The sequence below is a fragment of the Suillus bovinus genome (assembly GCF_016758785.1).
Source record: "Suillus bovinus strain UH-Sbo-P2 chromosome Unknown EDB93scaffold_46, whole genome shotgun sequence".
In the NCBI taxonomy this organism is placed as follows: domain Eukaryota; kingdom Fungi; phylum Basidiomycota; class Agaricomycetes; order Boletales; family Suillaceae; genus Suillus; species Suillus bovinus.
In genome coordinates this window covers 89,806-116,856 of record NW_024542102.1, presented here as the reverse complement: position 1 = coordinate 116,856, position 27,051 = coordinate 89,806, and the positions used below count along the sequence as shown (strand labels likewise).

Genomic DNA, 27,051 nt, shown 5'->3' with positions numbered 1-27,051 from the left:
GGCTGTTCACTCAGGTCCCGCTGAAAACTCACTACCCTGTTCCTCCCATAGCCTCGTGCTATGTGCTGCATACTTATATCCGTTTTATCTGTCGTGTTTGCTCACGTCTCTCCCGCAGGCTCCTTCGTTGCTAGCCAGCGACTTGAAATCCAGCCTCTTAGACTGACCTCGGTCTTTAGAGAGCCAACCGTCAACTGTAATTGATAGCTTGTGCTCAGTGTTGCTCACTTTTATAGACATCAGAACAATGTCTCGCTTTTCTAGCCACCCATACCATACCATGCCAGCTATTCATTCCTCTCAGAATGATCATCCACTTCCTCTCAGCCCACCGGAGACCGATCAAGAATCCTTACCTGTTCAACTGCCACAGGCTTCTCTCATCGCCGGTGCAGAGCTGGAACAGCTCGGGCATTCTGCTTTAGGTTTTCCTGAGCGTTCTAAATTTCAATCTCGCAGGACGTCTACTCTGCCATACCAGAACTCGGGAGTGCGAGACAATCGCGACCGAACCCCTTCACGGGCCTCAAAATACTTGATCGTTGTTCTTCCTCCACCAGACTTTCCCGTGGATCATGGTCAATTAGGCAATCTGGGACCTCGTCACCGATTATCTCAAGGAATCCTCATGCCCCTGTTGCCTACGGTTCGTGTCTGACTGACGACCAATGAGCGTTCTAACTTTGGGATCAGATGTACGGACAGCTCGCTGCAATCGCACGGGAATTTAATTTCCCGAGCACCGTGGGCTTGTGTCTCTACCACCATATCACTGAAAATGGTATCACCATGACGCCGCGCATCTCTGACGATGCCTGGCAGTACCTATGGGCACATCTCATCGAGTCACGTAATGGCCTCCAACATCTTCCCATCGGTGGTCGCGTAGAATTCGACATCGACCTCAACAAAGCCCGCTGGTTCGATGCCTGGATTGCTGGTACACTGCGTGACGACACTATTGTTCCTGTTGCGCAGTCCCATACATCTATCCTGCACTTACATGGTGATAGTAAGACTGCAATTGCAGAGGAGCACATTGAGAATGAAGACCGCTGGGAAAACCAGACCATTCAATCGAACTCAAGGCCTACAACTATCCGTCACGCGCCCAAGAAACTCTCCCTCGTCGATCGGCTAGATTCCACCGCGCTCCAGGATTCATATAAAGCGTCGCAGGCAAATTCTCCACCTCTAAACCATCTTGCGCATAAACTGTCTCCCATCCCACAATCTGCGGCACCGCAGACATTGAAAGCCGAGCTTCATCGGCGTGTCAATTCATGGCGAGTGAGCGCATCCTTAGATCCTGCATCAATGACGGAGTCATATCAGCCCGTCCCTGATGCTACATTTGGTACTGCAGCGATCGAGGCTACGGATAAGTACCCCTTAGAGGTAGAGGGAGGAGTTCAAGAGCCTCTGAACTTAGCAGACTTTGCTTGGTCTGCAACATCTGCCGGGCCACTTAGTCCGCCTCTAGATTCTCCATCGTCTTCTTTCCGTCTTCCCTCTGTTCATCTTGACCGTCGCATGCAGGAATCTGTGGTATTGACACCGATCACAGCAACTAGCTGGGGACCTCTTGATGATGATTGGCTTTCAGACGTGTCAAGCATCAATCGTTTACCCTCGCCTGACATTGGTAGACGCATGCTTGAGAGCGCACCCCTGACCCCCGCCACGGCCACTAGCTGGGGGCCTGCTGACGATTGGCGATCAAATGTATCCAGCATCGATCGCTTGCCATCCCCAGACATTGCTCACCGAATGCTGGAAGATGTTTTAGCGAGCCCAGCCTCTGGAGTTCCCTGGCACAAGGCCTGGTCAATCTTCGAGGTTAGAAACGTATCACCTGTAGGGCCACCATACAGCCCATGGGCGGGCATGTCTGCTTCTTCGTCTTCATGGTTCGATGTTACAAAAGTGGCAACACTTCCATCCACTACTTCCTATAATCCTTGGGCTGGAATGCCATGGGTTCAAGCTTGGCCTTGGTCCGAACTTGAGAGTGCAGAGTCTGGGGTTTTTTATAGCCCATGGACCATGGTGCCTGCCATCCGTGCATGGCCTTGGTTCGATATTCACGCTTCCCGGGACAAGGGAGACCTGGGCTTGCAGCGCAGCACCTCTTCAAATCCCTGGGCTGGCATGCCCTGGTTTAACGTTGGGCCGTGGCATGATGTCGACGGTGAACAACCTAGAAATCCCATGGTCATTTCGCTCAGTCAACAAGGAGGTTTGAAAACTGAATATCCTAGTCTGGACATCTGTGAGTCGTCATTGCTCGTGACTAATGAGTGGTTGCTAACTTTCTATAGACCCAGCTTCCTATCCTTATTTCAATATTTATCCCGCGTGGGCAGAGGTGAACAGCGGCCTTAGCAGCGCTAGAGGTTATCCTACACTTGATATTTGTGAGTTATCGTATTGACTGGATTTTCGGGTGATGCTTAGCTCGAACATTAGATCCTACAGTTTACCCTCATTTTAATTTATATCCTTCGATTGCGTGCTCAGTTATTCCTTCCCCTGAAAAGACGGTGACCTCTCAGCCACAAAAATCTATCATTGTAGAACTTGCTCCAACTTACCTTCTGTTTGATCTCTGTGAGTAGTCATTGAATTCGCGTTTTTTTTCTGGGCTGATTGTTTTTAGACCCACCTCTTTACCCGTATAATCTCAATCTGATTTATCCGGCACCGGCTGTCAGATTATCTTCATCTGTGGTGCTCCCGAGTAGCTATCCGTGGTTAATTACTTGTGAGTTGTATTATGCCCTTTCTTGAACGCTGTCTGACGTGCGCTAGATCCTCCTGTTTATCCTCATGTGATCCCGTATCCACAAGCCAGTGATGAGGTGACTGGACCCCAGAAAGCAGAAGACGAGGTTGCGCAGCCTGTTCAAGTGAAACTTCGGCCGCAATATCCTGTTCTTGATATCTGTATGTGGAGCAAGCGCGTGTTAATTACTTCCTTAGATCTCATTTTCTCCCAGATCCTGCAGGCTATCCATGGAGCCTCAAAACAGTATATCCCTCAACCGAAGTCGAAAATGCCTTTGAAATTACTGTCCGCCTGTCATCGCGCTATCCATGGCTAGATATCTGTGAGTCACCCGGTAATTTTTATTTTTCACGACGACTCACCCTAACTGGCGCGTTAGATTCTTCGGTTTACCCTTTTGTTGAACCGTATCAGACGTTAAACAAGACGTGTGAAAGCCCTATGAGCAGATCTGAGACTCACTACAAGTCAGAATTTGTGAAGGTTACCTTAGCTAGGCACTACCCGTTATTCCATTTATGTAAGACCTCATCCTCACCCTCGAGTCTGGTGTACTGAACCTTTTATTCTAGATCCCGCAGCCTATCCACATTTTGACCTGTATCCTACCTTGCCAAATTTCAGGTCCAGAAGTTCGCAGCAAGAGTCTGCCAAGGTGATGCAGGAGACTCAGTTCGATGCATAGTAACTCAGAATTTTTGCTCCTTTCAGAAGATTGTCGATAGCGTATTAGTTGACCTTGCGGGCGCTTACCCATACATTTGCCCTTGTGAGTTAGCTCAAGTGGAAGCGAGCAATTGCCCGATACTTAATTTGCTTCATGTAGATCTTTCCGCTTATCCTCACTTCGACCTGTATCCACATGTTCAGATACATGCGTCCCGTGATGGTGAGGATCTGTTGACCAGCAAGTTCTTCGCTTCGAGTAGCACGTACCCATTCTTGGTCATTTGTGAGTTCTACATTATGTTCTTTTCCTTGCTTTCTCACAGACTACGCAGATCCTGCTGTGTATCCGCACTTCGATCTGTATCCCGCTCGTACGGTAGAATTAGCGAGTCGAGATGAAGATATTGCCAACGGCAATTTATCCGTTTCAGCGTACCCTTTCCTTGTCGTTTGTGAGTTCTACATTCAGTTTTTCATAGCCATCTTCTCATAGCGCATGTAGATCCTCATGTGTACCCTCACTTCAATTTGTATCCCGCCCGTGCGGCAGAACCAGCGAGTCCGAGTCATGAGGAGAACATAACCAACGAGCTTTTCGTTTCGAGTAGCACTTACCCCTTCTTGGTCATTTGTGAGTTCTACACCATATCCTTCTGCTCGCCTTTTCACAAAATACGTAGATCCTTCTGTATACCCACATTTCGACCTGTATCCTACCCGCGCAGCAGAACCAGAGAGTCAGGAGGGAAACATAACCAAAAACGAGCTTTTCATTTCGAGTAGCGCTTACCCCTTCTTGGTCATTTGTGAGTTTTACATCATGTCCTCCTGCTCGCCTTTTCACAAAATATATAGATCCTTCTGTATATCCACACTTCGACCTGTATCCTACCCGCGCGGCAGAACCAGAGAGTCAGGAGGGAAACATGACCAAAAACGAGCTTTTCGTTTCGAGTAGCACTTACCCCTTCTTGGTCATTTGTGAGTTCTACATCATGTCCTCCTGCTCGCCTTTTCACAAAGTACATAGATCCTTCTGTATATCCACACTTCGATCTGTATTCTGCCCGCGCAGCAGGACCAGCTAGTCGGGAGGAGGCTCACAATGAGCTTTTCGTTATGAGTAGCACGTATCCCTGTTTGGTCATTTGTGAGTTCTGCATGATGTCCTCTTGCTCACTTTCTCACAAAGTACGTAGATCCTTCTGTATATCCACACTTCTATTTGTACCCGGCCCGTGCGGCAGAATTGGCAAGTCGGGAGGAGGATACAAGTAACAATAAGCTTTTCGTTTCGAGTGGCACTTACCCCTGTTTGGTCATTTGTGAGTTCTACATGATGTCCTCTTGCCCACTTTCTCACAAAGTACGTAGATCCTTCTATGTATCCACACTTCGATCTGTATCCGGCCCGCGCGGGAAGACCAGCGAGTCGGGAGGAGGATATAACTAACAATGAGCTTTTCGTTTCGAATAGCACGTATCCCTGTTTGGTCATTTGTGAGTTCTACATGATGTCCTCTTGCCTGCTTTCTCACAAAGTACGTAGATCCTTCTGTGTATCCACACTTTGATTTGTACCCGGCCCGTGCGGCAGAATTGGCAAGTCGGGAGGAGGATATAACTAACAACAAGCTTTTCGTTTCGAGGAGCACTTATCCCTTCTTGGTCATTTGTGAGTTCTGCATGATGTCCTCTTGCCCGCTTTCTCACAAAGTACGTAGATCCTTCTATGTATCCACACTTCGATTTGTATCCGGCCCGTGCGGCAGAATTGGCAAGTCGAAAGGAAGATATGATCAACAGCAAGTTCTCCGTTTCAGCATACCCCTTCCTTGTCATTTGTGAGTCCTGCATTATATTTCTCTTGCTCGCTTTCTGACAGAGTACATAGATTCTGCTGTGTATCCGCACTTCGATCTGTATCCCGCCCGTGCGGTAGAATTAGTGAGTCGGGATGAGGACATCACCACCAACAAGTTCTTCGTTTCAAATAGCACGTACCCCTTCCTGGTCATTTGTGAGTTCTATATTACGCTTTTCTTATGTTCCTTCTCACAGAACACGTAGATCCTCATGTGTATCCTTACTTCAATCTGTATCCTACTCGCGCGGCAGAACTAGTGACCCGGGAAGAATCAAATATTATCAATGTAACTGTTGGTTCATATCCCTATCTCGTGATCTGTACGTCCATCGAGTATACCGTAAATGCTACCCATACTAAATCAGCAGCAGATCCGTCTGTGTATCCCTACTTCGATCTATATCCCGGTACCCCCTCGAGAGTCGATGCTCCTGCTGTAAGTGGAGAATCAGTTGTCAGAATGGACCACGGGTACCCAGTCTTGAACATCTGTGAGTACGAGACGCGTGGCCACGCCCTTTCTGGCTTACCTAAATTATGATTTTAGACCCTGCTGTCTACCCGCACTTGGATATCTACCCTGCACTTGGAAACGTAGTACAGCCATCTCAGAAGGCGAGCAATATTCCAGTGCGCCCATTATCTGTGAAAAGGCGCAGGAAGACACATGCCGAACTACACGCCGAGATAGCACAGTCATCTGGGTTCATTGTGGCTAGGGGAAAGTCTGTGAAAACACACCGTCAGCTACATGGAGAGGTTTTTATTAACGGAGTCACTTGGACACCTAGTGGATATGTGCAAGACCTAGCACTTCCCGATAAACCACGCGAAGAGTTTAATCGTGGGTCGCGGCGTCGAATGCCCTCTGTACATGAAGTAATACCTCGACTGCCGCATTCCCGCTCGGTACCCCTCTTTAACCAGCAATCGTCAACTAGTCCATCGCTGCGAGAGAGACAACAGCACGTGTTGCATAACGTTCCACCTATCCCCCCTCTCCGCATCAGCAGTCCAGGGGTGCCAGCTGTCTCGGAGTCGCCAATTCCTGTATCACCACCTGCATCACCACCTTCACGATTGTCGCAAGCCGTGAGATCCTTTAGATCATCGATAATGCAGGGGCGCAATTTCACATCGACCTCAGAAAACCACAACGAGAGGGCGAAATCTCCCACGAGGTCTATGTTCCCTTCCTTTGATCGACGCAGCTCTATGATTCCACCACTACCTCCCCATGATCCGTCAGACCTCTTGGGACGATTGCCTGTCCAGCAGGGCCTTGTTTTGCAGAGGGCTAGGGCATATGAACAATCGACTTGTATGTCATTTTCTTTCTACGTTTGCTTGGAATCAAATCTGACCATTGGATTGAAAGCTTCATCCAATAATCATTCTCACGGCGTGAAAGACACACAATCATCATTGCCCTCGCTGCTTCCCATTCCTGATTTTCCCCATGCGATAGATCTGAGTTTGAAGACTGACAGTTCAAGTCTCTTAAAGAACGCCACTCCTTAGACCTCGTCTCGAGTTGTACATTGTATTGTATTGCTACAAATTAATCGATTCATACAATAATGCCTGACCGTTGGTCAGCATAAATGTGAGCATGTTAGATCGACGGGGGTTGAAACTGTCAGTCGCGATCATGATACGGGGGAGGTTCATCTACTACTACAGGGTCAGGTGATGACAAAACATGACCGCTACCTGGCATTTCTGCAGTGGAGGGCGGTGGGGAAGAGGATGTAGTTCCTTCGCCATCTACACTCGGAGAGTGAAGGGCTCGAACTTCACGATTGTGGCGATCACGTTGGTCGCGGAGCTCCTTGGTTTTGCGATCGTCCATGAAAGCTAGTAGAGCCTAAGATTTGATGAGGTCTGGATAACAGAACACCTAATTGTTCCGGTGACGTACATTTCGCTTGGCAGCCTCAATAGCAGCTTTCACTTCAGCCGCATTTTTTTGAGACCTGGCTAGTTTTTGCTCAGCCAGTTCTATAGTCTCTTGTAATATTTGAGCGCCAATGTGCAATTCTTCGCTTTTGCGCTCATTCCAGACGTAGAGGGGCTGGAAATCCTTGACCTACAAGAAATTCGAGATAAAGTGAATGGTAGCATAGTACTGACAGGGAAGACATACCTCCGGATGAAACCCCATCTGATGATTCTCTCGAGCTCAGATAGGTACGTACATAAGTTGCTTCAGTCAGACGCACCTCGATTGCATACTCCAGCGCACCCTTAGTTTCAATCAGGCACCGTCTGATCGTATTATTTGTGGATTTGAACTGCCGGAATTTGGGGTTTTCGGGCTCTCGTATAAGATTCTCAGAGATCTTTGATAATATCTTGCGAGAAGCCCATCATCGATAGGCTGTTCATGTACGATAATTAATGCATCCACTGCATACCTTCAAGGAGGCCATCGTCGCTTCATGGGAATTAGGCCGAGAGATTCCAGGGTCTATCAGACGTCGAAACTTCTGGCGCTGCTCATGCTGTCGAAGGAGTTCAGGACCAGAAACTGCGTGTGCTGTCGTGGCACTGCGACGTTGAGCTGCTGCAGCGAGAAACTCGGGATCAGGAGGTGAGTTCAAAGTCTCTGAAGACATTGATGTGGTCGGGAGCTAAATGCAACTTGAATTTTCCCGTGACCTCTTCATATTTACTACTCACACACTGATATTCGGCTCAGAACCAGCGCAAGACTGATGTTGTTTATGAATTATTGTAAAGAAAACATTGAAGCATCGACGCAGTGGTCGTCTCGTCGTGCACACAGATCCTAAAACATCTCACGATGTTCGACCCACGCCATCTCTCTGAAACATACTGCCGTTCTTGCGTAGATGCAAGGCTGAGCGTCTCCGAATCTGCTGCTGTGTATCTATCATCATGGTGCGTACTAGGGATATTGGCGACCGCACTTGGGAGTTGAATAGGGGTGGATACGGCAGTTGGTCAAGTTTCGGCAAGCGCTGGAAGGTCAACCGACTTGCCTGAAGGCTGAGAGAACACGCTACTAGTACCGTATACTAAGTTACAAACAAATTGAGAGTGTTGAGATGCATGTCCAGTTCAGACGTGGCCCGTGCGGCGGTGACTAGCGGAGTTATACGAGCGGAACTCGCCGAAATATTACATGTTCGCCGCTTCAGACGTATGAGAACTTTAAGCAAAAATACATGATGAAAGTCATGGCTACAGTTGGTATACAATCATTATACAAGTAACATTAGGAACACTATTTCAGTCTTGATCCACTCCTTCTCCATCTGAAACCGCATCTTCATTGAATTCAGCATTCAAGTGAAGAGCCGACTGTTGTTGGAGGTAATCCAATTCATCTTCCGATGAGCTTTCACTACTCCAGGGAACTTCTGATGCATCTACATTCAGACCCCTCCCGCTGGATATGGCAGGTCTATGAGAACCGGAGAACGGTATCGATAACGATCCTGGCAGTCTTCTGAAGAATGTGGATGAATTAGAAGTGTGTTGCCTTGGTTCATCAGCAGACGGTTCTGGCGTGGCTGTACGCGGGCTTGCTGACGAGTTTCCGACTCCATTATCACCGTTGCGATCGAGAAGCTCAGATGCCCACTTGCGGCGCAAAACAGGAGAACGTAAAGGGTCAGTGGTATTGTTGTAGTTGTTCTCATACGGTGTGCTCGTCTCAGATTCTCGTGGAGCACCAGCTGTAGGGCGACCACGGCGGAAGAACCAAGCCGTGCCATTGTCTTTGAATGCACGTTCAGTGTCCGAGTCCAATGGTATTGGCGACTCGGGCCTTGCACGAAGCCGAGAGCCAGTAACGGGCTCAGGGACGGCTTGACCGTTGATAACAATATTCCGGGTGTCACCGGCATTTGTACGAGACCGAATTCGGTCCATTGCTATGCGGACTGCCTGTCGACCCATGAGAATCTCATTTTCTATGCGAAACCGATTTTCGATCATATGTAACTGAAGTCAACAATGAGTAAATGAGCGACACGGAGTGCCAATGGCTCCTACCTTAGGCCAAGTTGCAATTTGCCCGACATTCATCATTCGTTCGAGCTCGGCTGAGTCTGGGTCGCTCAAGATATGCAACCAATCCTATCATTCAATCAGCCATCAGCATTGCATTCTCTATTAGAGGCTACGCACCAAAATTCGCGTTCTCGGCCAGATTCTGGAGCCGAGCATAAGTGTCATCAGATGGTCAGATGATTGGTACATACGTGACAGCCCCATCAAAACGTTGCAGAAAGACACTAGACCAGTCCTGTCCGAGCAACTGCGGAAGAAGCTCGAGATCACGAATCACCTGGTCGGAATGATTTACTTCGAGTCTACCGGCACGATCAAACAAGCATTTACCTTGAAATTCTTTGTGAGCTCTAGTTTGAGCCACTGTTCCGCTGCAGACAGAAGAAAGTTGCCTCGCCACCCTGTAAATGTATGAAGCACTGAATAGAAAAAGTAAGATATTCATCTCATACCCCTTCCTTTCCTGTGAGCTACCGGTTTTCCTGCCGACCCACGAGGCGCAAAGAAGAATAAATGGACATGGGGGTTCACTTGCGACACAACCGGATGAGTAACTAGAATTATATTCAGCCGATCATGCTCGTCCAACAACAACTATCTCACCATTGAAGTACATTTTGAGAGCTTGAAGAGGAATATCGACCCTAGTTGATGTCAGGCATATGAAAAGATTTTGGCAGATCATGCCTGCTTACCTTAAAGACCCGTCCTTAAACTTGCTACCCCAATTCCATGGCACTATGTGGCCATCATGAAGCTTTTGCATGAGTACAACCGGATTGAGAATCCCGGGTACAGCTGCTGAAGCGAGTAGAGCCGTCCAAATTATCGTGTCCGGCGCAGACATGTAATTCAAGAGCTTCGTGGGACTGAAATGAATGTCAGTTATTTTAGATTAAAGGCTCAGATAACGAGCTTACGCGTGCCGATCAGCAGGGACAACAGAAATGTTGAGGATTCGCCCGGTCCGTAGATAGGCTTCTCGGAAGGTCATAGAACCTCTTGTGAAGAATGTGCACTGTAAAAACGGATCAAAAAAGAAACATCGGTTGAGTATGCCAGCCGACTTTACGAGCCCACATAACACTGTCAAATCTGGCGCCGGTGACCCAGAAACGCTTTATCCATACATTAAAGGAGTCTTCACACGCTGTCAGTTTTTCGGCGAGTTCTGGAACAAGAAGAGCCTTCAGTTCCGCATCTGTGCGTGTGCATACCAGAGCGGCAACAAGACCACCAGCAGATGTTCCAGCAATAACCCGGGGAAGCAGCCCTGCATCTAGGAAAGCTTTCACTATACCAAAATGGTCTAGAAAAGTGAGTCAAATGTCATTCGTTTGAAGTAGTTTCCGACTTACAATATCCGAAAGACGCGCCACCTGAGAGACACAATGCAGATGTTCCCAGATTAGTACTAGCATTTTTGAAGAATTTCCTCTTCTCTTCAATAGAAAGTTCCGATGACTCTCGAACGAATTGTAATGCGGTTTGCAGCTCTGTATAATATGCTATTGAAGGGGAATTAGACCGAATGAGATATGTTTTAGTAGAAACTGACATTCGATTAAGTCCTTGGTGCCCAGGAAAGTCTGGTGTCTCAAAGATGTGGATTAGGCTGCTATTTTAGAGGATGAAATGCTTACTTCACTATAAAGCCTAGAAGAATCATGAATGGGAGTAGGATTGAGCAATATAAGGAACTCACCTGGAAGACTCGACTCCTACAAAATTGGATCGGATACATGTCTCCAATACACCGAGAACGCCACGAACATCCTGCTTCTCTCTCAAAATCTTCAACGACCGATTCACCTGACAAGTGTCGCTTGAGCTACTGTGTTTGAGGTGTTTGATGAACGAGGCTTTCTTTACCTTGCGCAGAAGTTTCCAATCATAAAATGCATCCTCATCAACCTTCTTCCAGTCATCGAACTTAAGGTATCTGTCGAGCATCGTTGCCGTTTCCTTCCATTCCTAGAGTCAAAAGTGAGAGACTGGTGCATATATCAAGATTCGAGACATAACCCACCTCATACGTGCGTGCCCCACGAAGACGCTTTCGTAGAAGACCCTTCTGTCCTCGCCCTGGAATTTTGGATGAGCCAAAGTGTTGGTACAGTCAAGGTCAAACTTGCATGCCAGTAGCCATTCTTTGGTATTCACGAGTTGTCTAATAAGGATATAGAATCCGAATTGGAGCGCAATGAGGATGAATATCAGAAACTGGTATAGAATAAATATCGAGTGGGGACGAAATAGGGATATTGATGCTCACAAGGAGTGGCCATCGGAAGACAAGAAACGACCACTCTGACCTCCTACCCATAGACTTGTCCCCCTTTCGTTTCCTGGCCACAACGAGTTCGTTCAGCAGTATCAATTAATCGAGAAATGAAGATCCGTACCTCTTTACCTTCAAGTTGATTGGAGCGAAATCGGAAAGAGCGGAGACCTTCCTCACTCGAGGGCTCTGTGGTACAGGGGAGCTAGGAACTGTGTGAGGTGAAGCTGCTGATAGGGAATCATGACCATCTAGGTCATCCGACTGTAGGGCGTTGATGAAAGCCTGTATGTGTCTGCAAAGGATTTCCGTCAAACTAGAACTGACTGAAAGGCAAACAACCAACGATTCGTTAACGTAGCCTGAATTGAGTAAATCCGCTGGCGCTTCCATCGGTCTTCTATAGCCAGCGGTGGTTAGCGGTGTGAAAGAGTCAGCGAACGCGGTCCAGGTCGTATACAGCGTCCACACGGTGCGGTGCTATCGTTTGACACGTGATCTGTAATTTCAAGTTATCGATGGCTGCACCGAGTCATACAAGTACTTTCTCAGTTTCCTCAGTGTATTCTACCAATTGTATATTGCCCGAAATTACCACATCACCTACTTTACATGTTGTTTTGTCCGGCATGGGCTAACATGCTTGTGATATCCCCGGAAACAGGCTACAATAAATGAGCGTGCACATGATAGCCTACGAGTTTCCGATCTCGAAGCAGGTGTGTATCTCGGATTTTTACCATCGCCGTATGGTCCTTTAATGACAATGTATAGATCACTTCCCGCTTGCGAACGGAGCGCAAGGCGGTAGATGATGTTCTTGGAGGGGAGGAGACTTCCGGTCAGCCCCAAATTCTTTCTTTCAGGATGTAGGAATTTGACGCACGACTGTCAGTGGGTGTGGTTACCCACGCGCGTATTTCTATCAGCTGTAGATGAGCCTATGACGACGCGTGCGTTCAGTTTACCTCCTCTTGGATTGGACTTACGAGTGGGGATTGATTTGCTTCCTTACAGACAAGTTCATTTATTCATAACCTAGCCCGGCTGAGCACGGTATGTACCGGATGTGCCTACCAGTGGCGTGAAAATTAATAGTTTCTCAAAACGCATGACACCCTGGATTCTACAAGATTCTAGTTTCAGTTGCAATTTAAGGTTGACACGTTCGTCTGACACCTGATCGATATTATATGTTCCAGCCGTTGATCGTCCCTGGAGTAGGAAAATATTATCATCATTGTACTTTTCCTGCTGCTAGCGCTGTCGCCGTGGTCATCATTCCGTGATCGCAGTTCAGTTGGGCCCGCAGGCCGCAGCACATAACGGAAAGCCCTCATTGGATCGGTATTATTCGGCTATCTTTCCTATCTTGGAACGGATATGGAAACCACCTCTGATGATGGGAGATAAGATCGATAACATGATCTCCCGGGTATCGAACACCGGAATTCGTCCCATCACCAAGGTACTATCCATCATGAATGAGTCTATTGTTCGTCCCCCAGACATCTCATGTGATCCTGATCATCTTTGACACTGCCCATCGTATACTCCGCTTTTGGGTTGACAGAATCATCTAAAGGTATATAAACCCATCTTGCACTCATCCCTTCTGCATTCACTCACTTAACTACCAAAGTCTACCATGGGTTTCCTCGACGTCTTCTCTTCTTCCCAGGACTCATACAACGAGGTTGGTTTCTCTATAACTCCACAGACAACGCATCTTCAATCACACATTTACAGTTCCAAAGCTCGGATGCACCTCACGAGGCTAGCTTGAGCCACGAACTCCTTGGTGGTGCCGTCGCCTTCGAAGTAAGCCTCACCCCTTACCCTACCCTAATCAGTTCTCATGTTCGAAATTAGGCTGCAAAGGCTTACGAAGATCATTGTGCCAGGAATGGCAAGCCTCAAAGCCATGCTTTGGCTAAGGAACTCATGTAGGTCGTCGTGCCAGACACTTGTGTTTTGTATTGCTCATGTAGTCTCCAGGGCTGGTTTCGCCGGGGCTGCCGTTGACCGCTTGGTCGAGACGAAGGGTGTAAGTATTTAGTCATCGGAATTAGACTGTGACGCTCTAACAAAACTCTCGAACAGGCTGATGCCTGGTCTAGGCACCAGAGGGACAGAGCACATGCTCACGGTATGTATTTTATCTGTCACGTCGTGATCTATTTTGATGACAAGTTACTTGAAGCTCAGGAGCAGATCACCGAGACGTTCACCGAAGATGTTTACCAGAGCAACTACTAGTGCTGGCGAATGAGTTATACCACGTGTCAAATAACTTGTACTTGATACAACAACCTGTATAGCCATGCAAGGCATCTCAATTTCATGGACGAACCATTTCATATACACAATGCGACTTGGAATATATATAGCTTGCACAAAGACCACCTGATCCATACTCTAAATGGCGAACCAAGCTATGCAGCCACGTCACAAACTTATTGCGCTTTTGTGAGCCACTTCTTCAAGCTCGTTTTACCCATCTTGTCGACTGCCCTTTTCACATCATCCCAGGTCAAAGCACTTCGATATCGAGCGAACCCTGGAGCGATGCTCGTAGACGAGGCGGCTACGCATATAAATATCTTTTCACCAATCAGGTGTTCGAATCCCTAGATTATGTTAGACTTCAGCAACCAAAAATAGGTCGATAAGAATTCTCGACTCACCCTCATCAGAACTTCCCGGGTACACCGGGACATGCCAATGCTTCCTCCTGCAACCTGGATCGGGGCTGCTGCAGAAGCACGGTATTGTTCACGGAAAGCGTCGTAAAGCATTTCGAAGGTTACAGCATCATGACCAGCTGTATGAGCATGCGCGGCAGCTATAAGAAGACAGATCGAGGGGTATGGCAATGCTGGTGGAGGGCTCAACTGAAACCTTCATGCCAGAGAAAATAATTTGACATACTGCTTAAGTGAGGGAATGGATCGCGTATACGTTGTGCATGTACTGCTGATGAGAGCTGCGCACAAGTGGGAAACGGAGACAAAGGAGCTAGTGCAGCGACAACACCAACCTATTCAATGGTCAGAAAAGCCCTCGAGCTAGCCACCCAGGCGTCGCACCAAAATTCGTTGAAGGGTCCTAATGTCGTGTGTAATAGCAACAGTTTCTTGAATTTGTTCGAGCACTTTCCGATCTGCGACGAAATTGTCGATAGCCAGGGTCCATAACGGCCCCCACTCTTCCTCGGGGGTTTCAATTCGGGCCCGTAACACTCGTTCTACAAGCTTCATCCAAAATGAGAGCTCTATCGGAGCAGCAGTACGCAACATTCGGCCAGAGAACCTGCTCTTGACCCTTTTCTCCAAAAGGTTGATTGTGTCTATCCTCGTAGTTACCCCAATGACTGCAATGCCATTGTGTCCTTGACCGACTCTACAGCTTTGCGCGGTATCCAGTAAGCAGTAAAGAAGTGCCTGGCGAGCATGTAACGCGAAGAGGTCGAAGGCGTCTAAGATGACTACCACTGGCCGCGAAAGCGTGGTCAAGGCTGATACCAACGCGGGGAGATGAGATGGGGGCGGAATGTCAATGCTTGGGCCAGCGTCCAGGAAAGGATTGCCGTCATCATCTCGGTCATCGTCATTATTAAGTTCACCCAAATAAGTTTTGCCTGTTTGGAGAGAGAGCTGTCGCGCGATCTCTCGAAGTGCGAGGTGATCGTTTAGCTCGGTATGACCCGAAAGTCTGATAACGATCGGAGTCTGGTCTAGGGACGCGATAGCTCGATCTACAATCTTGAAACAACAGTTTTGATATGGTTAGACGACAGGAAGATGTGGGCAGCTTACAGCAGTCTTTCCGCTGCCGCGTGGTCCTAAGACAAAACAGCTATTTCCCTCCCCACGATTGACAGTTCCCGCAAGCAAATCCTTCAGTTGTTGAGAAGCTACCGTGTTGGTAGGGCCAAGACTAACGTCCTCATCGGATTCCATTCTACAATTTTGTATTTCCAATAGCATCGCACGCTTCTGTAGACGGTGGCATATGCTGAGATGAGAGGGGAGAATATGAGGAAGGCGGGAAGGTGATTGGGGTCTAGAAGCTGTAAATTGATCTTTCTTGGCAGACTTAGACCATAGCCTATCCCCACTCGCTGTATTCGGAAGTTGTTTGGTCCGATTAGGTGAGGTCTTTGGAAGCAGATCGTTCTGAAAGGTGGAAGGACGGCTTGGCGATGCGGCAACTAATTCTGATACATGATACGCAACACCTGTGGTTGCGGTAGGTGCCTTAGCAGGGAAATGTCGCGTACTAGGCACCGGTGAGGCCATAAAACCAAGCTTTGGGAATGATCTAGGTGTCGTAATTTCAACAGAATGCAAAAGGACGCGTCCAACGTGAGATCTAGGTGGAGGCGTTGTGCAATTGACTGGCAGTTTGGGGGGAGACAGATTCAGCTCATCCGCTTCATCAGAGTTGTCAGGTTCTTCTTGTCTGTGGGAACTCGTTGTCGGATTAGATTTCTGTTTTCCATTCTTTTTTGAAGGTGACGAAGTGTTGGTCCTCTTGAGGGGTGACTGTCTAGCAGCCGGCTGCGTCATGCGGCGGGTTTTTTGGGGGAGTGCACATGGCACTGTCCCATCCAGCTGTGTATCAGCTTGGAAGCCTTTGCTACTCTGCTGAATAACTTTCTTCGGAGAGTTGCTGGACTCGGACCGAGCTGATGGTGCAACCAGTCCAGAATTGTTCCGTCGAGCGCTGGCTCTAGTGGCGCGCTTTGGAGGAGAGGCCTCATTGATAGCGTCTGGTTCCTCGCGTGTTTTGCGTTTAGGCATTTGTGATGATAGATGATTGAGATCAGGACTTCAAATCACCATATTAAAGTCTAACGCGTCGCCGCCACTCTTGTCACGTGTTTCACAAGTGGATGGTCCACAGTTTCAAGTTGTGACTTTACCATTGACCAACTCTTTTGTTTCATGGGATTCACAGGGTAAGTTACTTTAGCACAAGTTTATCATGGTTATTCTGATGCATGATTCAGGCTTGCTCGATGGATCAATGCACCAAGCACTGGTCTCGAACTCATCCGTGAAAATATAATGCGAAACCACCATGTTTGTCGCAATGAAAACTCAACCCTCATCCAGGTTCGTTGATGCCGCTCGTAGGGCCAGGTTCGAGGAAGGTGGTTTTTGAGCGTGAAATCTTACCGCTCGACACTTGGTTCAATACCCGGCCTTCAAGTCCACTCAGAGCGCTCCATGTGCACGCTAACGATGAATGAGAATGTCTTCGTCCTTCTGGAGGATCCTGCAGCACCTACTCGTGCAGACATTGTATCAAGTGTTCAGAACTCCCAGACAACCGATGTACAAGTTTTCCCAGTCCCACCACACTACCGAACTACTTTCCTCACCCTCCGTCCGCCCGGCGCATTAGAACAAGTTCTGCATCAATTGAAAGCACGCTGGATCCCCGTCAGACAAACAGCTCCTGGTGCGCAAAGAAGTCAAGGCGGTCAGCAACTCTCTGTAGAAGGTTTTGTGTTTGCTATTGGTAATGACTGGCTCGTCCGGGTTGGTCATGTAGTCCTTGCTGGTGGTGCCATCAAAGGTATGCTTCTTGAGGTGAGCGATCGACCTTGGTCGGTGGCAAATTAATTTAATCTATAATGCAGGCCGAGTATCTTCCTTTACCGGTTCTCCACTCTCAAACTGCAGACGGAACTTCAGAGCTTTTATCTAACCTTCTCACATCCGTCCTTCCAAATATTCGAGAGGCTAAAACAGTGGCGGTCACCATCAGCGATTCTCAGTGGGAAGAAGTACTTTGGGATCGTGAGGAAGAGGAACGACAGTTGTCGCAGGAGAAAGCAGAGTCGGAGGGAGATCCAGATAATATATATGTCTTTGGCGACGAAGGATTGACCTCTGAGAAGAAGGGGGATTGGATAGGAGTCGATAGAGACCGTAGATCTGCTTTCTTAATTATCGGTGCATTAAAATCAGAGGGCATTTTGTAGTTTGCACCTACGACTTCTGAAGAGTAGTTTACGCTACTGGTGATAGACGTTTTTGGCTTGAGTTCTTCACTGCGATCCACCACTCACGAAACGGCCTACTGATGAAGGTTTGAACTATCATTGGCACCTTCTTCCATTCGACCATGTCATGGCGGTTTCGAAATGGATGGCATGCAAGCGATTGCGCCCGACACTTGCTAAGGCACTCCTCCAGCCAAGTCCAGCCTCAGTCAACTGCGCTCCATTTCTATCAAAATCGCCAGCTAGAGCTCTATGCTTCAAAAGAAGCAAACAGGCTGAGCCTCCGACAGCTCGTGAAACTGCTTTTGTAAAACCATTTCTTAACATACTCATGGTATGATAGGTGTTTTTTGGGCGGTCTATGGACGAGGAGAAACTCATAAAGGTGAGTGCTTGAGGGGGCAAAGTAATGTTAACGCCAGTGTTCAATCTCATTTGTTACAGAGCGCTAATTATGTCCGCACCGAGCTGCCTGTCCGCATCGCACACAGGCTAATGGACTTGCAAGCCCTTCCGTACGTAGTGGTAACTCAGGAGGGCGTAGCTCGAGTCTATGAGGTTTGTTCCAATAACACTTCTTCATAGCATGTTCCTGACCTCGGGCAAATTTACACAGTTGTATTGGTCCGCATTTGAGAAGTCAATAACCTGATTCTGCAGAACGCACTTTTTCTGACTTGTTTACAAGGTTTCGGCGCTACCCTCAGGTCACCACTTTGGAAGAGAATGAGGCCTTTTGTGTATTTCTTGAGGGTATCCTGGACGAGCAGTAATACACTATTCTTGGTCCATCACGCTTCTGATTCTAACTACTTATATGCCAGTGCACCCGTCATCCCAAGTCTGTCACTGGGACTCTCCCTTTCATCTCCGCACCTTCCACCAGATTCACTAGATGCATTCATGAGACGCATGCTCGTATCCCGAATCTCAAGGCGTGTTCTTGCCGAGCATCACCTTGCGCTCTCGAGGTCCCTCGGAACTAACAGCCTCGGTCTCCCCGAAGACCCACATGTCGGCATCATTTATACTGCGCTCAACCTCAAGCATTCCATTGACAAGTGTGCCGCGCTCTTGCATAGCAGGCCGCACGATATCAAAGATGAAACTGGGGAGAGCATGCCGAATCGTAGATGGCCGGAAGTGATTGTTGACGGTCATGTTGACATCAAGTTTTCCTACATACGTGAACACCTGGAGTAAATCTTTTCACTCACAGCGTGTTTAATCTCACACATGCCTCACTCTCTAGGTACATTATATTTGAACTTCTCAAAAACGTGCATATTTCTGGATCACATCTAAAGAATGGTCGACTGACGGCGTTCTAGGCAATGACCGCTACTGGACTGAATCACCGAAATTCATCTAGCCTTCCTCCTATACGAGCCACCATCGTCGTGGGCGAGAATGACGTTGGGGTGAGAATATCTGATCAAGGTTGGCACTTCTTTTTTCTCCTGCAAGTGAATTTGAAGACAATTTTTATAGGCGGTGGACTCTCATCCGCTCGGATCAAGTCACCCTCCGACCTCTTCTCTTTCTCTCACATTCGCAATGCAACACGCATGGATGACACGCGGCTGGGCGCACTACGCTCAGCCAGCTCGAGAGGCGTCAAAGCCACTGTTGCGGAGCAAATACGCCCATTACGGACCCAAGAGTTGAATGTGAATTCAAACAATAAAGATCCTGAACGCGAGGCTGGCATTGCGCCACATCCCAGAATCGGGCTGGGCTTACCTATGAGCAACATATTTACAACGTGTGTAGTTGTATGCTGGTGCCTTCATACCGGTTAACTGAACTACCTTGATAGGTATTTTGGAGGCACCCTGGAGCTGGTTTCCCTGGATGGTTGGGGTGAGTCAGATTTGCCCGTCGCATTCGGGCCTCATGTTGACTTTACGAAGGGACGGATGTATATTTACGCTTGCCCAAGCTGGTAAGTTCTTTCTTAAGTCAGCGGTTATCAACATGTGACGCTGGGCCAAGGGCACGAACCTTGAGGGTATTGAGCTATAGACGTGATAGTCTGAGTATGTATCTTCCTGTAGCATCAAATAACGCAGCTGGTGTCTACCTGTTATTAGTATTTGCTGCATGCGCTTTTACAGTAGAACATGGGCTGTCTTGGCAACCAGTACTCATTAAATAATTTAAACAATATTTCGGCTTAATATTTATGTAATATGCGAGCTCTTCGGATAGGCACCTTGAATACTGCCTCCGGGAATTCGCACAAGTATGACATATGTCAAGGCTAGCAAGTTGCTGTGCATACATACATCGCTGGCCACACTGGCGTTTATCTCTTCTCTTAACGAAACACTCATCTTCGACTTTGTTCGATGTTCTTGACGTCCCTCTTTAGACCACCAAACCTGGTTCATAATGAGCAGTGACTCCTGCCACCCACCCCCGCCTTCATACGAGCTCTCCCAGCAGGGCCATGACCAGAAGATCATCGAAAAGAATCTCCAAGAGTTGCTCTTATCCAAGATTCCCATTCATGACATTGAGGAAGAGCGCGATGAAAACGATAGTAAAGATTCCAAAGATTCAGAAGAGCAGAAACAGAAACAGCCCTCGGGATTGTTCCAGACCCCAGTACAACCGCTTCACATACAGAAGCGTACGCCTCGAGGAGCTCGCCCCCTTCCTCCAAGCCCAGCAGACGCTCAATATTCTCGCAGCAAACCAGCTGCCATCCACCCAATTGGTCCTCTCAAAGAGGAATTAGAGCACCAAGAGTATCATGAGGTTTTCTCGCCCCCTCCACCCTTCACAGCTGTTGGTCCCTCTCTCGAGGGGCCTCCGTACGAATACTCGATGTATCATGCCAGTGGCTCTGCACCACAACCCACACCCGACCGTACTTCCTTCAATCCACCTTCTGTTCGTTATGGACAGCACCGTCCCTCTTCATCGTATTCTTCCGCTGAGCCACGCGCAGAGACTTTCCATCGGCGCATTTCTCATGGCTCTTGTCTTGAACCCAACTCGAAGCATTCAACGCTTCCAGGAAAAAGTTCTGATACCCGGCTGAATTTTAATCCATCAATTGCCTATGCAACCTCATCTAACGCCATGTATGATCTTTGGGAGCATGCATCTGACTCGACAGCAGTTAATGCTGCTTCCCTCTACTCGTATGTGATACAGTTACCATTTTGAACTTGATCATCTGATTGACGGCGTATACAGCTCAGCGGTGTCATCCCATTTACATCCAGGGTCAACTGTCAATCCAGGTCCGTCCCACATGTGAGTTGTCAACCTTCGGTCAAGTCCGAAACCTACCTTATGCATGTGATGTGAAAGTGGGACCAGGAATAGATTTTCGACGCCTCCTCGACCTTCTGCATCTTACGAATCGCTCACGCCTGCAAGCAGCTTGCGATCTCCTGCTTCACAATTCCATTCACCTTACGTGCCTGCTTATTCGGCTTCCCAACAGTCACTTCCGCGGTATGCTCAATTCAGGTCAAACCACGGAGGTCATGTTCGATGGACCTCAGAAGTTGATTTTAAAGACAAATATCCGTGATATCCCATATACATCCACTCAACTGTACTACAAAGTCTCGGACGTCCCACACTCTCATTACGCCATTATGATATCTTAGTATATGTACATACCTCCTCAGATGTTAGGTCAAACAGTACAGGGTCCTTTCTTATTGCTGCTATGCTAGCTCCTGCATATGAAATCACAACTTAAAAGTTACCATCACAACCTAGAATATTTTCTTGTCACGTTTAGCTAACCAGCCGATCAACACGACTTCAGCCAATTAGAGATAGGCGACACGGTAGGCCCTCACTGTCATGCAACGCTCGAGCAGTCAGTCGACGACTTCAAGTTCATCAGGCTCAAGTAAACCGGCCGACTATGTTACTTTTGAACGTAGTGCTGCTGGTTTCTCGGACGATGCTGTCCACCGTGCAAAAGCCGCGCAGCTCAAGCTAGAGCATTTCTACAAGGTTGCTGTAGAGGCGGCTATCGAGCGGAACACCAGGTACTGTTAGAATTCCTGGTCGACTTAGAAGGAGACTCTGATGGGTTCGCAGGCGCGTTGAGCTTGAAAGGAAGCTGCAGGCCGATATCATGACGTCCGAGGACAGAAAACATCGCCAACTACAACAACTAGGAAAGAAGGAGTCTACTTATCTTCGACTTCGGCGGACGCGGTTAGGTTTGGATGACTTCAGAACAGTCAAGGTGATCGGGAAGGGTGCTTTCGGTGAGGTGGGTGGTATTGTCGACTCGGTCGGCATGCACTTTACGCTGTCATTGCGTGCAGGTCAGGCTGGTCCAAAAGACTGATACTGGTAAAATTTATGCTATGAAGACATTGAAGAAGGAGGAGATGCTGAAAAAGGACCAAGTACATGTTTCTTCATTGTGACAGATGCAGGCGGCTAAAACTTTCTTTGTAGTTGGCCCACGTCCGTGCTGAGCGCGATGTTCTGGCCGAGTCCAATTCCCATTGGGTGGTTCAACTGTTTTATTCCTTCCAGGACCCACAGACTCTGTATCTTATCATGGAGTTTCTCCCTGGTGGGGACCTCATGACCATGCTCATTAAATATGATACATTCTCGGAGGACGTTACTCGGTTCTACATAGCAGAATGTGTACTTGCCATCGATACTGTCCATAAGCTTGGCTTCATCCACAGGTCAGCATGGGCTTTCTTCGCTTTGCTAGTCTTACACGTTCTCGCAGGGATATCAAGCCAGACAACATCCTAATTGACAAGGATGGCCATATAAAACTGTCCGATTTCGGACTGTCGACTGGGTTTCACAAGCAGCATGATTCAAGTTATTACCAGCGGCTTTTGGACTCTTCCAACGGCGTGCAATCGCCGGCCGCCGCCGCTCGTAACAGTGTCATGGTCAATGCCATACACTTGACTATGTCAAGCAAAGATCAAATCGCTACGTGGAAAGCCAACCGCCGGAAACTGGTAAGGGCAGTGCTATGCTATGTTCACAGCAAACACTGACTTGACGTAACAAGGCATATTCGACTGTTGGAACCCCTGATTACATTGCCCCTGAAATCTTTCAACAGAAGGGTTATGGCAATGAGTGTGACTGGTGGTCGTTAGGTGCGATTATGTTCGAATGCCTCGTCGGATACCCTCCATTCTGCTCTGAGTCTACGCACGAAACCTATCAAAAGATCATGCAATGGCAATATCACCTAGTGGTCCCGGATGATGTCCATCTAAGTCGAGAGGCTGAAGACTTGATCCGGCGGTATTATGTTCAAAATATAATGGCTGAATGGTCGTGCTGACATCTTCGGCAGACTCATCACGTCTCAAGATCGGCGATTGAATATCGAACAGATCAAGAATCACCCGTTCTTCTATGGTGTGGAGTGGGACACGATACGCTTGATTGATGCACCTTTTGTGCCACATCTTCGCTCAATCACGGATACGTCGTACTTCCCCACGGACGAGATTGACCAGGCACCGGCTGAAGGCCCTGTAGCGGACCCTGCCGATGCTCAAAAAGACCTTGCGTTCCTTGGGTATGATGTCTATTCAACCCTGTTTTGTTGTCAGTTGCTCACAGTTCGACAGATATACTTTCAAGCGATTCACGATTTCATCGCACGCTTAGACCATTCGCTAACGGTCGTGTAATATATATACAAGGCTTGGTACACATGTACGACTAGACGGAGGACGGGCCGTAATTTCGATATGATACGGTGCGCATGTACCACCATGTAAGGCTACTACATATTGAATTCAGAAGGCGACGTTTTGGGTATGTCCTGGCTCGTATACTCCGGACATTCATGAAGTATATCAACCACCTATCCAGACTCTACAAATACCCTGTTAGCTAGGAACTTGAGTTCCAGATTATATGACAGGAGGCATGTCGGTGATGACTCAACATGCCGCCCATCAGATCAATCTGGAGTCCATCGAAAGTCTCATGTCATCGATGACAGGATCTCAGGGACTTACGAGTATGTGTAGGTCAAGCGGCTCAAGCATATCTATAGATCCTGGTGTATGATATCGTCTTACTGCAGGCAATACTAATCTTTCACAATTTTAGTTAACCATAATTCACAGACCCCGGGGTTATAGCATCTTCAAAAAACATCTTTTTAGCGATCTACGATTTGTCCGAGGTAAGTGGGATTTAGTTGCGTGTGCTGTCCAACCAGCGAGCTTGATATCACAGTGACCGCATTTCAGGTGAGACTCCCGCGCCCCGAGTGTCATCATGTGGTCAGGATCCGTCAATTGTTCCGACCTTCGCCATGATGGATCGCATGAGATTGTGGTACTCTAGCGCAGGGTCGGTTGATCTCATCTTGATGAGAAATTCACACATGCCGCTACCACTAGTAGCTGTACACTGAGCTATACACTCGATCCTAACCCCTTGGTCGGACTCAAGGTCATGCAACTCCCAGAAAAAAAAATGAAGCGATGGGGCGTACCGAGTGAATCGTGGTTCCACATCGAGCGTGAACACTTTTGTTTACTTGTAGCATCAGTTATCGTTAGAACGGACTCTGATAGTGTTAGGCTTTGTGTAGGGTAGTAGATCTAGCTACTCACTTGGATTGACTGTTGACGTTGAGGTCGATGACTCGATATGATACAGTAGTAGTACTAGTCTCGTGACTTTCAATGACATACGAAGTTTTTGGCAGTTCGATTTGGCAGCAGTATGTCCGAATCATGATTACAACTTCAAATCCGCAACTGTAGTCATCGAACGGATTTACTGCCATTGGGTCAAAGATCGCTAGTGTGCTTCCGAGAAAGTCTTGCTCAAGCATGTCACAATCTGCTGCATTTGCTGGCTTGTGGTCATCGCTTCCAACACCATTAACACCATGGGTGTGAGTCCAATATCCAAGCATTCATGTAGTGAGACCAAAGTTTTCTAGTCTAGATGTTATACAATCGATGGGGCATACCCAAATGACGCCTGTTCAAGCTTCCACAATACCGCTGTTCATGCAGCATAAAGACGTAGTGGTCGAGGCTGTGACGGGTTCTGGCAAGACGCTAGCGTTTGTCATTCCTATCCTCGAACGTCTTATCAGAAGGGATGCTAGATTGAGAAGAAACGAGGTTGGTGCACTGGTCATCAGTCCTACGAGGTGAGCTTGTCAGGAACTTCTATGTTACTCAACGTCTAATCCTAGTCCTCCTTCGAAAGAGAACTTGCAACTCAGATTCATTCCGTATTTTCTCTCTTCCTGAATGCCCAACCAGAAAGTAGTGCATTGAAGGAGTCTGAAAATGGAGAAGGATCGCCGCCACCCCCAACAGACACTGAATACTCAGGGACTGGATTTCCTCCACCCCTTCTGCTTGTTTCATCAGATACATCTTCCCCAGCTCAGGATATACAGCGGTTTCTCTCTACTGGTGCTGATATCATCATCGGGACACCTGGACGTATGGAAGAATTTCTTATAGGAAAAGGGAAAATTGTTGTTAGCGTCAAGGAGCTGGAAGTGTTGGTGCTGGATGAAGCAGACCGGTAAGCCCCTGCTGGTTACAGGAGTAAGAGCTTATTTTCTGAAGACGTTCAAAGTTTGCTGGACCTAGGTTTTCAAGCTGCTCTGACTCGCATTATTACTCATATCCCGAAACAAAGGAGAACTGGTCTTTTCAGTGCGACGATGACAGATGCTGATGCTCTATCTGAATTGGTTCGCGTTGGCTTACGAAATCCTGCTCGCATCGTTGTCAAAGTTCAATCAAAGAGAACAAAGGGAACGAAGTCGGGGAACTTACAAGAAACTCAAGTTATCGAGGAAAGGCGTATACCTGCAGGGTAAGGTGTATGTGATACGTAACATTTCTTACCCAATTCTCTCTCCTCAGACTTCAAAACTTCTACATTAGCTGTCTCCCGTCCGAAAAGTTGGTTCAACTGACACGTATAATCAAGCAAGAGTCCTCATCTCATCACGCACCACACTTCATTGTGTATTTCGCGACTTGTGCATGCGTTGATTACTTTTATCGCGTGAGCGTTCTCGCATCGACCTTTTTCTCATGAGTTCTAAATGGGATTTAGATTTTATCAACGCTTTTACCATCAAATGTCCAATTGCATTCTCTCCATGGACACCTCCCTCCCGCAGCCCGCACTCGTGCTCTCTCGGCCTTTTCTTCAACTTTGTCGTCGTCGTCTTCTCCTTCAGTTCTTCTTGCTACGGACGTCGCTGCCCGAGGACTTGACATTCCTCATGTTGATGTTGTCATTCAGTTCGATCCTCCATCTGACTCAAAAGCCTTTTCTCATCGATGCGGCCGGACAGCTAGAGCTGGAAGGAGTGGGAAGGCATACGCACTTTTGGTAGGAAGAGAAATTGAGTATATTGGTCTGTTTTCATACGCATTTACATTGCGTCTTCGATCTGACGGCCGCGTCAATAGATTTTTTATCCGTTCGAAAAATTCCAATCAGGCAGCATCCATACATAGTAGCAGATGGAAGCAAACCGCTGGACACGGATTGCCCCTCGACAGAGGATGGTAATGTTAGTACCTTCATGTCCCAAATCAGGCAAACCGTCATGACAGATCGCGCTTTTCATGATAAGGTAGCTGCATTTTCTCAGCCTGATATACGTGGCCATCCTCACATTTTAACAGGCTATCAAGGCGTTTGTCTCTTTCGTTCGTGCATATTCGAAGCATGAGGCCTCCTATATCTTCCGAATCAAAGACCTAGACTTAATAGGCGTTGCAAAAAGCTTCGGTCTGCTGCGTCTGCCACGAATGCCCGAACTGAAAGATCGTGATAAATCACAATGGGAAGACGCAGAGCTCGATGTATGTTCAATGGTTCTCATATATCGCACATGCTGATCGCTCTGACGAATGAAGTGGGGTTCATACTCTTATGCGGACAAGGTACAGGAAGCCAAGCGAGTTGAAGAAGAGTCGAAGAAAGCTATAGTAAAGCACGACTCAGAGGCTCGAGCTGCCAAACGCAAGCGTAATGCTGCGTGGAGTCAGCAAGCTGATGATAAGCAAGACAAAGACAAGCGCCGGACACAAAAGGCTAGGAAAAGGCAATGGCTTAAAAGCCAAAATATTGTCAGCGGCGAGTCAAAAAATGCCCTCCAAACAAGCAGAGCCAGGCCAGAAGAGAGCGGCGGAGAGGATGATTGGGACGAACTGGCGCGAGAAGAGCGATTAGCCAAAAAAGTGCGGAAGGGAGCTGTCTCGCAGAAAGAATTCGATCAGGAGTTCGGTGACTTGTGAAGAGTATGACGATATCTCGTGCCCTCGGGTGATTCTGAATATGTAGTATTTCAAGGTAAACGCGATCAATACCAGTAATCACGGCCAGGGACACACGAGTTCCTTTAA

At 47.8% G+C, this 27,051-nt stretch overlaps 10 protein-coding genes across 10 annotated transcripts; 7 read left to right on the top strand and 3 right to left on the bottom strand.

Moving 5' to 3' along the window:
- On the top strand, nucleotides 1-6,904 carry EDB93DRAFT_621944 (uncharacterized protein). Its single transcript, XM_041456893.1, has 19 exons — nucleotides 1-646; nucleotides 694-2,272; nucleotides 2,322-2,417; nucleotides 2,470-2,610; nucleotides 2,660-2,764; nucleotides 2,812-2,946; nucleotides 3,000-3,110; nucleotides 3,168-3,308; nucleotides 3,361-3,443; nucleotides 3,500-3,557; nucleotides 3,615-3,740; nucleotides 3,790-3,909; nucleotides 3,960-4,088; nucleotides 5,182-5,301; nucleotides 5,352-5,477; nucleotides 5,528-5,644; nucleotides 5,696-5,815; nucleotides 5,872-6,645; nucleotides 6,703-6,904. Exons 1-19 carry the CDS (start codon nucleotides 248-250, stop codon nucleotides 6,843-6,845), a joined length of 4,623 nt encoding a protein of 1,540 aa, XP_041305613.1. The 5' UTR covers nucleotides 1-247; the 3' UTR covers nucleotides 6,846-6,904.
- On the bottom strand, nucleotides 6,905-8,440 carry EDB93DRAFT_621854 (uncharacterized protein). Its single transcript, XM_041456892.1, has 7 exons — nucleotides 8,258-8,440; nucleotides 8,007-8,203; nucleotides 7,742-7,957; nucleotides 7,547-7,678; nucleotides 7,471-7,488; nucleotides 7,246-7,413; nucleotides 6,905-7,191 (listed from the first exon to the last, which is right to left on the bottom strand). The coding sequence occupies exons 3-7, from the start codon at nucleotides 7,940-7,942 to the stop codon at nucleotides 6,964-6,966; spliced, it is 747 nt and encodes a 248-aa protein (XP_041305612.1). The 5' UTR covers nucleotides 7,943-7,957; nucleotides 8,007-8,203; nucleotides 8,258-8,440; the 3' UTR covers nucleotides 6,905-6,963.
- Nucleotides 8,441-8,453: 13 nt separating this feature from the next.
- On the bottom strand, nucleotides 8,454-11,715 carry EDB93DRAFT_1293933 (acyl transferase/acyl hydrolase/lysophospholipase). Its single transcript, XM_041454592.1, has 17 exons — nucleotides 11,641-11,715; nucleotides 11,483-11,588; nucleotides 11,395-11,450; nucleotides 11,238-11,339; nucleotides 11,071-11,177; nucleotides 10,924-10,961; nucleotides 10,724-10,873; nucleotides 10,433-10,674; nucleotides 10,286-10,383; nucleotides 10,061-10,234; nucleotides 9,969-10,009; nucleotides 9,818-9,919; nucleotides 9,696-9,766; nucleotides 9,557-9,642; nucleotides 9,483-9,507; nucleotides 9,348-9,431; nucleotides 8,454-9,296 (listed from the first exon to the last, which is right to left on the bottom strand). Exons 1-17 carry the CDS (start codon nucleotides 11,689-11,691, stop codon nucleotides 8,580-8,582), a joined length of 2,250 nt encoding a protein of 749 aa, XP_041305611.1. The 5' UTR covers nucleotides 11,692-11,715; the 3' UTR covers nucleotides 8,454-8,579.
- Nucleotides 11,716-13,249: 1,534 nt separating this feature from the next.
- Nucleotides 13,250-14,087, top strand: EDB93DRAFT_1158825 (uncharacterized protein). Its single transcript, XM_041449974.1, has 6 exons — nucleotides 13,250-13,342; nucleotides 13,396-13,467; nucleotides 13,519-13,592; nucleotides 13,645-13,693; nucleotides 13,750-13,795; nucleotides 13,850-14,087. The coding sequence occupies exons 1-6, from the start codon at nucleotides 13,295-13,297 to the stop codon at nucleotides 13,903-13,905; spliced, it is 345 nt and encodes a 114-aa protein (XP_041305610.1). The 5' UTR covers nucleotides 13,250-13,294; the 3' UTR covers nucleotides 13,906-14,087.
- EDB93DRAFT_621371 (origin recognition complex subunit 4 C-terminus-domain-containing protein) lies at nucleotides 13,857-16,596 on the bottom strand. The gene is made up of 5 exons (XM_041456889.1): nucleotides 15,465-16,596; nucleotides 14,736-15,410; nucleotides 14,578-14,686; nucleotides 14,334-14,524; nucleotides 13,857-14,276 (listed from the first exon to the last, which is right to left on the bottom strand). Exons 1-5 carry the CDS (start codon nucleotides 16,449-16,451, stop codon nucleotides 14,103-14,105), a joined length of 2,136 nt encoding a protein of 711 aa, XP_041305609.1. The 5' UTR covers nucleotides 16,452-16,596; the 3' UTR covers nucleotides 13,857-14,102.
- EDB93DRAFT_621434 (uncharacterized protein) lies at nucleotides 16,478-17,870 on the top strand. The gene is made up of 4 exons (XM_041456890.1): nucleotides 16,478-16,609; nucleotides 16,661-16,733; nucleotides 16,788-17,246; nucleotides 17,297-17,870. Exons 1-4 carry the CDS (start codon nucleotides 16,596-16,598, stop codon nucleotides 17,639-17,641), a joined length of 891 nt encoding a protein of 296 aa, XP_041305608.1. The 5' UTR covers nucleotides 16,478-16,595; the 3' UTR covers nucleotides 17,642-17,870.
- Nucleotides 17,710-19,844, top strand: EDB93DRAFT_1158818 (branched-chain alpha-ketoacid dehydrogenase). Its single transcript, XM_041449973.1, has 11 exons — nucleotides 17,710-18,047; nucleotides 18,107-18,220; nucleotides 18,279-18,301; nucleotides 18,351-18,431; nucleotides 18,487-18,861; nucleotides 18,915-18,942; nucleotides 18,994-19,102; nucleotides 19,154-19,427; nucleotides 19,482-19,525; nucleotides 19,576-19,607; nucleotides 19,658-19,844. Exons 1-11 carry the CDS (start codon nucleotides 18,024-18,026, stop codon nucleotides 19,685-19,687), a joined length of 1,134 nt encoding a protein of 377 aa, XP_041305607.1. The 5' UTR covers nucleotides 17,710-18,023; the 3' UTR covers nucleotides 19,688-19,844.
- Nucleotides 19,845-19,900: 56 nt separating this feature from the next.
- Nucleotides 19,901-21,441, top strand: EDB93DRAFT_620507 (uncharacterized protein). Its single transcript, XM_041456888.1, has 3 exons — nucleotides 19,901-20,814; nucleotides 20,870-20,929; nucleotides 20,996-21,441. Exons 1-3 carry the CDS (start codon nucleotides 20,057-20,059, stop codon nucleotides 21,210-21,212), a joined length of 1,035 nt encoding a protein of 344 aa, XP_041305606.1. The 5' UTR covers nucleotides 19,901-20,056; the 3' UTR covers nucleotides 21,213-21,441.
- Nucleotides 21,442-21,493: 52 nt separating this feature from the next.
- Nucleotides 21,494-23,305, top strand: EDB93DRAFT_1089046 (kinase-like domain-containing protein; the record flags this gene model as incomplete). The annotated part of the gene is made up of 8 exons (XM_041446177.1): nucleotides 21,494-21,684; nucleotides 21,737-21,914; nucleotides 21,970-22,053; nucleotides 22,106-22,347; nucleotides 22,395-22,638; nucleotides 22,692-22,933; nucleotides 22,986-23,213; nucleotides 23,266-23,305. The coding sequence occupies 8 exons, from the start codon at nucleotides 21,494-21,496 to the stop codon at nucleotides 23,303-23,305; spliced, it is 1,449 nt and encodes a 482-aa protein (XP_041305605.1).
- A 1,067-nt stretch (nucleotides 23,306-24,372) lies between these two features.
- On the top strand, nucleotides 24,373-27,021 carry EDB93DRAFT_1158780 (DEAD-domain-containing protein; the record flags this gene model as incomplete). Its single annotated transcript, XM_041449972.1, has 9 exons — nucleotides 24,373-24,554; nucleotides 24,603-24,818; nucleotides 24,878-25,204; nucleotides 25,259-25,501; nucleotides 25,552-25,696; nucleotides 25,748-26,054; nucleotides 26,110-26,276; nucleotides 26,329-26,508; nucleotides 26,563-27,021. Coding segments are annotated over exons 1-9 (2,024 nt in total), but the record flags the coding sequence as incomplete, so codon positions are not given.
- Between the last annotated feature and the right edge of the window lie 30 nt (nucleotides 27,022-27,051).

Coding starts and splice junctions, on each gene's coding strand:
- EDB93DRAFT_621944 (XM_041456893.1), top strand. CDS start 248: ATGTCTCGCTTTTCTAGCCACCCATACCATACCATGCCAGCTATTCAT. Junction 4,089..5,181: donor TTACCCCTTCTTGGTCATTT/GTGAGTTCTACA, acceptor CAAAGTACGTAG/ATCCTTCTATGTATCCACAC. Junction 5,478..5,527: donor GTACCCCTTCCTGGTCATTT/GTGAGTTCTATA, acceptor CAGAACACGTAG/ATCCTCATGTGTATCCTTAC.
- EDB93DRAFT_621854 (XM_041456892.1), bottom strand. CDS start 7,942: ATGTCTTCAGAGACTTTGAACTCACCTCCTGATCCCGAGTTTCTCGCT. Junction 7,679..7,741: donor CGACGATGGCCTCCTTGAAG/GTATGCAGTGGA, acceptor GCTTCTCGCAAG/ATATTATCAAAGATCTCTGA. Junction 7,192..7,245: donor TTGAGGCTGCCAAGCGAAAT/GTACGTCACCGG, acceptor ATCAAATCTTAG/GCTCTACTAGCTTTCATGGA.
- EDB93DRAFT_1293933 (XM_041454592.1), bottom strand. CDS start 11,691: ATGGGTAGGAGGTCAGAGTGGTCGTTTCTTGTCTTCCGATGGCCACTC. Junction 11,451..11,482: donor ATGCAAGTTTGACCTTGACT/GTACCAACACTT, acceptor CCAAAATTCCAG/GGCGAGGACAGAAGGGTCTT. Junction 9,920..9,968: donor TCTCAAAATGTACTTCAATG/GTGAGATAGTTG, acceptor ATATAATTCTAG/TTACTCATCCGGTTGTGTCG.
- EDB93DRAFT_1158825 (XM_041449974.1), top strand. CDS start 13,295: ATGGGTTTCCTCGACGTCTTCTCTTCTTCCCAGGACTCATACAACGAG. Junction 13,694..13,749: donor GCTTGGTCGAGACGAAGGGT/GTAAGTATTTAG, acceptor ACTCTCGAACAG/GCTGATGCCTGGTCTAGGCA. Junction 13,796..13,849: donor GGACAGAGCACATGCTCACG/GTATGTATTTTA, acceptor AGTTACTTGAAG/CTCAGGAGCAGATCACCGAG.
- EDB93DRAFT_621371 (XM_041456889.1), bottom strand. CDS start 16,451: ATGCCTAAACGCAAAACACGCGAGGAACCAGACGCTATCAATGAGGCC. Junction 15,411..15,464: donor GCGGCAGCGGAAAGACTGCT/GTAAGCTGCCCA, acceptor TGTTGTTTCAAG/ATTGTAGATCGAGCTATCGC. Junction 14,525..14,577: donor TCCATTCCCTCACTTAAGCA/GTATGTCAAATT, acceptor GCCCTCCACCAG/CATTGCCATACCCCTCGATC.
- EDB93DRAFT_621434 (XM_041456890.1), top strand. Junction 16,734..16,787: donor ATATAATGCGAAACCACCAT/GTTTGTCGCAAT, acceptor TGCCGCTCGTAG/GGCCAGGTTCGAGGAAGGTG. Junction 17,247..17,296: donor TCAAAGGTATGCTTCTTGAG/GTGAGCGATCGA, acceptor TCTATAATGCAG/GCCGAGTATCTTCCTTTACC.
- EDB93DRAFT_1158818 (XM_041449973.1), top strand. CDS start 18,024: ATGGACGAGGAGAAACTCATAAAG. Junction 18,048..18,106: donor ACGAGGAGAAACTCATAAAG/GTGAGTGCTTGA, acceptor CATTTGTTACAG/AGCGCTAATTATGTCCGCAC. Junction 18,221..18,278: donor GCGTAGCTCGAGTCTATGAG/GTTTGTTCCAAT, acceptor AAATTTACACAG/TTGTATTGGTCCGCATTTGA.
- EDB93DRAFT_620507 (XM_041456888.1), top strand. CDS start 20,057: ATGAGCAGTGACTCCTGCCACCCACCCCCGCCTTCATACGAGCTCTCC. Junction 20,815..20,869: donor AATGCTGCTTCCCTCTACTC/GTATGTGATACA, acceptor CGGCGTATACAG/CTCAGCGGTGTCATCCCATT. Junction 20,930..20,995: donor AATCCAGGTCCGTCCCACAT/GTGAGTTGTCAA, acceptor AAGTGGGACCAG/GAATAGATTTTCGACGCCTC.